The sequence below is a fragment of the Elephantulus edwardii genome, unplaced genomic scaffold (assembly GCF_000299155.1).
Source record: "Elephantulus edwardii isolate Elephantulus edwardi_28Jun2011 unplaced genomic scaffold, EleEdw1.0 scaffold00027, whole genome shotgun sequence".
In the NCBI taxonomy this organism is placed as follows: domain Eukaryota; kingdom Metazoa; phylum Chordata; class Mammalia; order Macroscelidea; family Macroscelididae; genus Elephantulus; species Elephantulus edwardii.
In genome coordinates this window covers 17853796-17864503 of record NW_006399777.1, presented here as the reverse complement: position 1 = coordinate 17864503, position 10708 = coordinate 17853796, and the positions used below count along the sequence as shown (strand labels likewise).

The window sequence follows — 10708 nt, the reverse complement described above, 5'->3', positions numbered from 1 at the left end:
GTACATGTTCATATCCTTGAAGATGTATCATGGGGTTGCTCAGTCTTCTAAGTTATCAAATACAGAAATGCTAAAGCCAAGAAAAGCCACTCTGCATATCTGATGAGTCAAGGGTATCAATACACCCCTGCAATGCATGAGCAATATTCAAAAGGGCCATCACCTTAGTGATGCTCAACAGACCTGCTCCCTGGGGTGTGGAGCCACGGGCGGGTTGGCGAGCGGGAACGCAATGCTGGGGGCTTGTGGCGTGGGGATCAGGTGGCTGTCCTTGACTGGGGTTTCCACCTCTTCAGAGATCAGCTGCTCTTGTGGGTCCACAGTCACACACACGTTTTCAGGATCACAGACAGCTGTGGGCAACAGAGAGCAGCAATGTGTTATTATCCTAATATATGACTCAGGACAGATTCTGGGAAATCAGCTCTTTCTTGGCCAAGATGAAATAAAACACACACAAACTCTGGAATAAAAAACAAAAACCAACATGTAGTAAACCAATATAAAACTTAAAAAGGAAAAAAAATACATGCAAAAGCAGTGTCTTTGTGAAGTTTATAAGCAGACACAACTGATTAGACCTAAAAGGGCAAAGAGTATTTATTATCTGCGGACTTCTCCCAAACTTTAAATACCCAAATTTGTAAGACGAAAGCTCCTCTATTACAAGTAGAGAATCTACAATGTAGGGAAATTATATGACTGTGATTTAAAAAAGAAAAGGGAGGAAAAGATGGTCAACGGAAGGTGACAGGATGCACTTTGCTTTTAAGGCAATGATCCGAGGGGAGGGCAGAAAGAACCGCACACAAATCCAACTACACAACCGCAAAAGGACCAGAATGGAGGGGGGCAGAGCTGTGCCCTCTCCCTCAAAACAGACAAGCCTAACCTTTCAGATTCAACCACCAACATGTACTCTTGAACTTGATTTAACCGCTTCCAAGTCTAAGTCCTGTTTCTCACTCTTTTGCTTCCACCCAGGTGCGACATAAGTAGTGAGTATCTGTTTGCATGGACAATCCAGAGACTCACAATTGGCCACCATTTATTTTTAAGAGATCAAGATCTGCTCCACCCAAACAAGGTAAGAGAGATCTTTTCTGTTACCCTGTTTAGCAATTTCTGAGTCGTGGGGCGGCTCTGGTTCCTGGAAAACGGGCTCCTCCAGTTTGTTTATGTCCACCTGAAGCTCGGAGTACTGCGTGGGACACACGGGCCACTGCAAATTGCTGGCGAGCCTTGCTCTCTCCTCCCTGGCCGTAGGGTCATCCCAGATGATCTGTTCATTCTGCGAGGGCTCCGTGTTGATATCAGGCACTATTTGACGAGACTGTCTAAGGAAGAGGAGAGACGATTTTACACAGAGAACCAGTTAAGCCACTGTGTCAAGTCCAACGTGTGCAGCCAAGTCATGTATTTCGACACTAGACCTGCACACCACCGGGCTGGCAAAGGCTGATGTGCTGGAGCCGATGCCAGGCCTTCCTTCCACAGTGCTGCTGGCTGGGTTCACACTGCCAGCTTCGGTGTGGCCAGCAGTTAAGAGCGAATGGTTTGCACCGCCCAACAATCTCAAATGATCCAGTCATAACAAAGCCACACTCAGAGGCCATAACTGAGACGGCAAAATCTTGCTGAGTATCATTATGTGATGGGATCCCAAAGAGCTCATTTACCTCCAAAAAGAAGAGAGGACACAGTCTTACTGTGACAGCACAGGCTGGCTAAGACAGGGCAAGGTTCAGAGGTGCTGGCCACAGCGCTGCTACGAGTCATGATCGACTCAACGGCACATAACAGCCACCACACAACATGAGCTCTACATGTAAACAGACATCAAGAGATAGAGCAGGGCTCAGAGCTATTGTACAGAGGGTCGCTATGAGTTACAGGCGAATTGATGGCACACAACTACAATTAAAAAAAAAGCCACTTGGACTCACTATTCATGTGAATAACTGGCTTCATTGAGTGTAGACAGCATAAGAAATATACAAACTTCTGTTAATCAAGTCAAGATATAAGTCTCATAAAATTTATCATCAGGGTGATTTCTTCTATTAAGTAAAGATCAAGTAACATCACAGTAAGATCTAGAATTACCTTTCCTAAAAGATTTTATTTAAAAAGAACAGAAAATGTTTGCAAATCTCTGTAAGAAATGATGTTTATTCTCTCTCTCTGCCTCATTCTCCCTGTTGAATATTAATAGTACACATGAGAGAAAACTGTACACTGAATCCATCTACTGTTAAAATGATTTTTCAGAAGAGGTAATAAAAAGCATATATATATAATATAATGAACCCAGGGGCATAGCAGGTTTTATGTTGAGCTTCTAGTTGAAAGGTCAACAGTTGGAATCGACCAGCCTCTTTTTGAGGGGAAGATGAGTTTTCTGTTAAAATCCACAACCTTGGAAACCCAGAGGGTAGTTGCCACGAGTTAGAGATGACCTGACACCCGTGGGCTGGAACTTTTTTGGTTTGGTCTTAAGATTCTGAAAGGTGGTAGGTTTGTTGTTGTTGTTATGGACCATTGAATGGGAACTGACCCAAAGTTCCAGGGGGTTTCTGAGAGGCAGTAAATTGTAAGGGGGGCAGTCTCCACCTACGATTTCCCTTCTCCCTTGTAAAATGAAGTGATTAGTGTCTTTGAACCATGTGCCTTTGGGATGGCAGCACAACTTCTTACCACTAGGCCACCATAGCTCCCCTATCATGCTTAATTCAAGAAACATCAGCAAGTCTCTAAATACAGAATTCCCTTTCTCTCACACCACTGACTCCCAGCAGACACCTACCTGAGTGCTTCGAGGACTCGACTCCGCCCACTGCGGACAGAGCGGATGCTGTCGGGGGTTGACGAAGCACTGTTGCCACCGCTTCGGGACAGGGAAGTCCGCTGGCCAGGGGCCTTCACTAGTGAGGTCGCAGACATGATCTCCTGCAACTGCTTCTGGAAGGTCTGTCGCATCTCCAAGGTCTGTGTGAGAGCTTGAAACAAATATGCCAAATCAAAGTGAGACATCTTTGTTTTGATCACATCCTACCCACGTTAACAATTTTGTCTACATCTGGTTAACTATGAATTTATGGACTTGCCACTAACGAAACACTCATCACACGTTACAGGAAAGGACTAGGCACCAATGTGAGGAACCGCTCAGAACGAAAGGCCCCCGTGACCATGGAGTGCTGGGCTGTGCATGCAGTCACCACTCATGCCCCTCTGCTGGCTCTCCCTGACTTATTCTGTCCCCTGCTTATGACAGATGTCCAACAGTCATGTGTGGATGGATCTGCCTGACTTTTTCTGATCACTTTTTGAAAAGAAAAAAAAAATCACAAGCTATTTAACTCTAGTTTTCATAAATAGTAAATACTGAAATAGGTATCAAATACTTTTAGAATAAACAGACTGAGAGAGAATCAAACTCCAGCCAAGGCTGGTGAGTTCATCTTGGCTCACAGCAATCCTACAGAACAGAAGAGAACCGTCCACAGTGTTCCCCAAGGCTGGGGACCTTTACAGAAGTGAACTGTCACATTCCTCTCCTGCAGAGCTGCTGGTGTGCTTGAACTGTCAACCTTTTGATTAGTAGCTTAATGCTTAATCAACTGTACTACTAAGGCTCCTTATGAGCAGAATTAATAGACTAGGTAAGTCACAGAGAAAAGCAGTGTGGGGCAGTTAAGTATGGAAAATTAGGAAGGCTCAATTCATTAGGCTTGGAAGCAGGAGCGGCATCCACTTCCGTAATCGCTTGCCTCCGGAAACCCATGAACCTGGAGAGAGGATGAAAGACACCCAAGCGTCGAGGACTCTCCTTCACAGGGTCGCTATGAGTCACCTGCGACTCGATGGCACTTAACAACAACAATTCATTAGAACCAGAAGATGCATGGCCTTTCCTGCTGCACGGCACTGCCAGAGCTCTTCACTGAATGCATATTAGGGTTTTTTACTGCAGCAGTATTTTTCTTATGAGGAAAACGCCAGAAATAACTTTGAAACCTGTCAGCACTCAAAACACAAAAAACACAGAGCTCTGGTGGCATAGTCTGTAGGGTCTTTCAGAGTCCCCACTGGCCTGCAGGAGAAAGATGGGCCGTCCATCTCCATCTATGCACCTCCAGCTCGAAAACCCACTGGATGGTTCACTATGAGCCTGTTCCGACTGAAGAGGAAGGAGCTGAGAAACATCCATTAACAGGGAGTGGGTAAAGACACTACAGTCGTCCAAATGGTAAGCTGGGAGCTCTGGTGGCTTGGTGGTAAGAAGCTGCACTGCCAACCCAAAGGCACGCAAGCTCGATTCCACCAGCTGCTCTGCTGGAGAAAGAGGGACAATCTCCTCTGGTTCGATTCAGGGCCTCCGAAAACCCGCTGGAGGGGCAGCCAGGGCTTAGTTCCAACTTGACGGTACACAGAGCAATAAACAATAAATACTACGCAGATACTCACACGGAGGTGTTATCATTTATGTCACTCATGGGTTCAATCAAGGTCAAGGTAAAGGACAGCACATATGGTGTTCACCACTTAGGTATCTAAAAGAAGTTGAGTTCTTAGGACCACAGAATCATGGGACAGCTCAGTTAACCGGCACAGTATATTTCATCACATTTATGTTCTCGTCCTAACTTCGTGAGTAGCGTCAGGGTTAAAGGCTTCCTAAACACAATAATCAGTCTCTTCATAATAAACAAACTCAAAGCAAAACCAAACCAAAGATTCAAGAGAAGAAACTAGTCAACTAGACTAAAGTCTACACAACACACAACCTCCTCTACGCTGAGACCAGAACTGATGGCACCTGTAATCACTAACCGTCATTCTGACCAGGGCCACATGGGTTCTGATACAATGAGAGAAAACGTGGAACAGAACGCAAATTCTTAAAAAATCCAGACTGACTGACCATTTGAGGCTAGAGAATCCCTCAAAACCACTGCCTGACATGGTCTGAAATCCTTGGTTCATGAAAATAAAGAATAGTAACTGGAATACTGTTCAACTTTTAGAATCACTATCACAAAAACAAACCACAAAAAAGACCTGTGTTACTGCTGCTGTGCACCTTTGAGTTGGACGTGACTCACAGCTGACCCTCCAAGAAGGTTTCCCAGAGAAAGTACACCACATGGGGGGAGCCTGCCCATCTGTCTCCCACAGGACGGCTAGTAGATCTGAACCATATGTCGAGGAATTGTCAGCGAAACTCCTGACCACTAAGCCAACAGCACTATTGTGTAGAAACTTGGTTAAATGGGAATCTAATGTTCTGGGCAAACTTTCAACAAAAGCACAATAATTTTTTACCTTGTATAAAGTGGAGAGAGAGAAACTCTACATGTATGATTATGCGTAAAAACAGCTCTGGAAGAGTGAGTAGGTAAGAAACAAATAAAACAGAAAGGTGAGGGGGAAATACTTCCTATCTTCTCTTAAACCTTTGAAAGCATATAGATATATTTAAAAAATATGTTGGTAAAATAAAAATTTTTGGAAAAAAAAAATCACTGGAAGTTTAGAATTGAACCAAAGATACATTTTTCTAAAAGGTTACCATCTGGGGAGCTCTGGTGGCCTAGTGGCAAGAAGCTGCAACTACAATCCCAGAGGCGCACGGTTTGAATCCACCAGATGCTCTGCCGAGGAAGGAGGGACAATCTCCTCCTGTACCAGTCAGATCTGATTTGACGGTACATGCACACAAAAATAATAAAATTAAAAAAAAAAAAAAAAGTTACCATCTGCACCTTCCATCAACGGAATGAGACTACCTCTAGTAGCCTAACTCGACAGACAGAATGGTCTGACGATTTACACGCAGATCAAAGCACCTGGGATGTGCAGATGGACTTCAATCACCTGTCAAATGAACGGCTGTTACTCACCCCTCACAACCCCCACTACTCAGATACAAACTGCTTCTATTATAATTATTGTTGTGTACCAGAGTTGGAACCGACCCACAGCTGACCCTTCAGCAGGTTTTCAGAGGCAGTTACTCACACAGGAGGAGATTGCCCATCCTTCTCCTGTGGAGCAGCTGGTGGCCTCGAACCGTGGGTTTTCAGGACTGCAGTGCAGCTTCTTGCCAGCAGGCCACGGAGCTCCATATAGTAATTACATGGCTCTATATAGTAATGATATTGGCTCTATAATAATTAGAGCCAAGAAAGTCCCAGTTGTTGCTGGGTGCTGTCGAGCTGAGTACACCTCACAGTGACCCTATCAACAACAGACTGAAAACCCTGCTCCCACCCTCATCACCCCCGACACAGTCGAGCCTAATGCTGCCAGGTGGTCCTAGTCTATTTAATAAATGAGGTCATGATGAGCTGGGGACCCAAACAGCTAACAACAGTAACAACTGAAAATATTTCTTAGTGAACAGGAAAAGCTTGGCAAATTTTTTATGATAGATATGGAACCTCAATCAGTCCTCAAATAGAAGTCTAATTTATATTTACAGGGACAGAAAAGAATAATTCCTCCACATGATGTAAAAAAAAAAAAATTCTGCAAAGAAGATGTAATTTTTTTTTGTCATTTAAAAAACAATTTACCTCCTTTAAAGCAGTTCTTTCCACTTCCATGTGACGTGCCCAATTCATTATTATCGATGGCTACAATGTCTAGATCCTTCTCTTCTAACGGCAAGGGATCAGACTATTCCGAGAGAAAAAAAAGAAAACTTCTCAAAAGTTAGGCCACTCTCTGCAGAGAAGTCACAGCGGTCATCCTGAGGAAGGCTCGCCCATCACTGACAGCCTCACCTCTTCCTCCTTGGCTGCGCCCTCAGCTGGGAGTGGACGCCCTGGGCAGAGCTTGCCGTCCTGCACTGCGCTGATGTCCAGGCTCATTTTGGGGTTGTAAGTATGTGGGTACAGAGACTCGGGAAGACGCCTGGACTCTTGGGCACACTGCAATACAAGGGGGTTTTAAAACAGGACTGAAAGAAACCTTACTGAAGAAAACGAAGACGCTAAGTGGGATGAGGACAAACCAGTAGACTCTAAAATGGCAAAGAAGTTCACAAAACAGAGGTTTTTACAAAGTAGTTCATGCCCGTCAACAAGTGAAAAACTATGGTATATTCACACAATGGAATACTGTATGCAGCATGGAAAACCAAAATATTACACAGCCTGGGTGACCCTGGAGGATATTATGCTGAGTGAAATATCTCAGTCACAAAAGGACAAATGCTGTTTAACACCACTGTTATCAAACAGGAGTGACAAGGGGGGTTGGGGGAAACCAAGAAAAGAGGCGATAAATAATGAACACTGAACTGGAACAGATGAAGGAAAGAACTATTTAAAAGGAATATATGGCTAGGCATTATTTGTATGACAACAGTCCGGAATAAGAGGTGCACAGCAAAGTGAAGGGGGGGAAAATGATGCAAAAAATGAATGAATGAAAATCCAAATTTCCTGTAAACTTTCATTTAAAATCACAATTTTTAAAAAAGTAGTTTATAGCATAAATTTCTGCCATGTTATTGCTGTGTCTCAACAAGTCAGAAGGAACTCACAGCTGGCCCTCTGGCGGGTTTTCATAGACGATTACTCGCATGCACTGGAGGAGATTGCTTGTCCTTCTCCCGCAGAGCAGCTGGTGGCCTGGAACCACATGCCTTCAGAATTATAGAGTGGCTTCTTGCCAGAGCTCTATGGAAGTAGTTTAATAGTGTCTGTGTGTGTGTGTTCACACAGACACACAGACACACACACACACAGACACACACACACACAGAGACACACACACACACACTGGTGTGTTATTCACAAACAGATTCACCCTGGAGAGGGTTAAACCAGGCTGCTCCTTGGAGGCAAGGATTCTGAAGCTTCATCTGACATACTTTGGTCATGTTCTAAGGGGGCACCGATCCTTGGAGAGGGACGGCACGCTTGGGAGGGTGGAGGGACAGCACAGGAGGGGAAGACCCTCTATGAGGTGGACTGATTCATTGACTAGGGTAATTGGGATGGGTGTATCAGAGACAGTGCGACTGGCAAAGGACAGAGCAGGGTTTGGGGCTGTTGTACATAGGGTTGCTGTGAGTCACAAGCGACTCGACGGCACATAACAATAACATACATGTATATGTGTGCGTAGTTTATAATTACAATAGCCTTACTTTTTAAAATGTATTGTCCACAAAAGTCTTTTAAAAACAATTCTGTGTTTCTGCTCTAGGGAATACATAACAAAAATAAATAAATGACACTGGAAAGAAAGTAAACACAGTTCAAAACTGTAACTAAATATCGTCAAATTGGAACCAGCTCCTGGCTGACCCTCACTGGCTCTCTGAGGCTCTAAATCACACAGGAAGAGATTCCCCATCTTCCTCCCTGGATCCCAGGTGGATTCAAACCGCCCGAGGTGTAGCCGTAGGGTGAGCAGCGCAATTCTCTACAGACTCCACCACCAGAGCTGCCTCTACAATGCACAGGCCATGCTAAACCGGAGAACTATTGGAAATGTTCATTCCCACCACTTTTCATCTGTAGCAGGACTGAGAAAACAAGCAAGAGGGTTATTCTTTAAAGGTCTATTATATCTTTAAGGAATAAAGAGAAAGTGATCGAGATGCCGAAGTGGGAATAAGGGCAGAAAGAGAGGGAGCTCTGGTGGCCTAGTGGCAAGAAGCTGCGCTGCAATTCCAAAGGCATGTGGTTTGAATCCACCAGAGACTCCACTGCAGAAGACGGGCAATCTCCTCCTGTGCCAGTTGGATCCGATTTGAAGGTACACACAAAAATAATAAAACAATAAAATAAATAAATGAAAACAATTTAAAAGGGCATAAATAAGGAAGATTTTAAAATACTAGACAGGCCTTTACGTTGGTCAGTGACAGTGGGGAGGACGTGCTCCTTAGAACAATCAGTCCTAAGCGATCAAGCCGGCAGCACTTCCTCAGGGAGGAGGATGAGAGGAAATGGGAAGCACAGTGGGAAGTGGGAAGAGCGCTCCTACAATGTGGGATCTTAGCAACACAAGGAGCAGAACCGCAGAACCAGAAACCAGCTTAGTGCACACCCGTCCACGGGAATGAAGATGACATGCTAAAACAAGACCTGATGGTCACACTTGTGTGCACGCGCCACAACGGGCTTGTGTTCTCTGAGGACTCTCGGCAGAAACGCTCATCTGAAGAGAAGAGGAAGGGAACTGTTACTCACTTCTAAAAGCCAGTGTTCTGAGACAATGTGAACGCCTTTCTCTTTCACAGCTTTGTACTCCCGGTTCGTGTCGTTCGGTCGTCCCTGGTAGATGAAATGGGTCACTGTGTCATCAAAACTCCACCTGAAACAAATACAACAAAAGCAAGTAACTAAGGGGCGGGGGAGGGGAGAGCCAAATTAGTTTCAGATGATCAATATGTATTCTAGAATATTTTGGTTTTTTACTATGCTGGGAATGAAGAATGCCACTACAGTGTCAAAAAAGAATTTGAAAAATCTACCTTGGAAGTACAATGGCGTTAGTGACAGGATACTATCCATCTGCATCCAAGGCAGAACTGTTAATACAGGTATATTATTCATGTTTACCCATCAGCAACTAAAGCCAAAGATGAAGAAATTGAGGATTTCTATCAACTTCTACAGTCGTAAACGGACTGAATATGCAATCAAGAGTCATGTATAATAAACTGGTGAGTGGAATGCAAAACTTAGGAACAAAGAAGAGGGATAAGGACTCAGAAATTATGGGCTTAGTACCAGAAATGAGGGTGAAATACTATCAAGGATTGCAAATACCTTCTTTTAAAAAACATAAGCAGCAACTAAACACATGGATCTCAGATTATTTACAAAATGGCCAGAACAGTAAATAAAAAACTGCCAGAAATTCAGGCTGGTTTTAGAAGAAATCGCAGCATAAGGTATCATCATTGCTGGTGTCAGGTGGATCTTGGATGAAAGCAGAGGATGTCCAGATGTGTTTTATTGACTATGCAAAGGCATTTGACTGTGTGGATCACAACAAATTATGGCAAACATTAAAAAACGGGAATCCCAGAACACTTAACTATGCTCATACAAATGTATACCTAGACCAAGGAGTTATACAAACAGAGCAAGAGAACATTATATGGTTTAAAATCAGAAAAGGTATGAGACCAGGTTGAATCTTTTTTCCATACCGATGCAATCTGTAAGCTGAACAAATCATTTGAGAAGTTGGACTATATGAAAAATGTGGCACTGGTATAGGAGGAAGACTCATCAACAGCCTGTGTTATGCAGATGACACAACCTTGCTTGCTGGAAGTGAGGACTTGAAAAGCTTGCTGCAAAGAATTAAATACTACAGTCTTCCATTTGGGCTACATTTCAACAATTAAGAAAAAAAAATGCTCACCACTGGGCTAACAGGCAACATCATGACAGAGAAGGGACAGATATTGTCAATGATTTATAATCGTGCTTGGATCCACAATCAACACTCTTGGACAACACTAGCAGCCAGGAAATCAAAAGACATAAGGTGTATGCTGCAGGTTAAGGACTGTGGTATTGAATATGGATTGAAGCTCAACATCAAGAAGACAAAGATTCTCACCACTGGGCCAATTGGCAGCATCACGATAGATGGAGAAGAGACTGAGGTTGTAGCAATTATAGCTTGCTTGGTTCCACAATCAACACTCTTGGCACCAGTAGTCAGG

At 43.9% G+C, this 10708-nt stretch overlaps 1 protein-coding gene across 1 annotated transcript in view; it reads right to left on the bottom strand.

Moving 5' to 3' along the window:
- Positions 1-10708, bottom strand: part of TOPBP1 (topoisomerase (DNA) II binding protein 1) — a 62876-nt gene that overhangs the window by 17577 nt on the left and 34591 nt on the right. The window contains exons 17-22 of the mRNA XM_006883378.1: positions 9216-9339; positions 6792-6938; positions 6582-6684; positions 2807-2999; positions 1111-1337; positions 184-353 (exon numbers count right to left, since the gene is read on the bottom strand). Of these exons, the coding sequence (XP_006883440.1) occupies positions 184-353; positions 1111-1337; positions 2807-2999; positions 6582-6684; positions 6792-6938; positions 9216-9339 (964 nt within the window). The remainder of the gene's footprint in view (positions 1-183; positions 354-1110; positions 1338-2806; positions 3000-6581; positions 6685-6791; positions 6939-9215; positions 9340-10708) is intronic.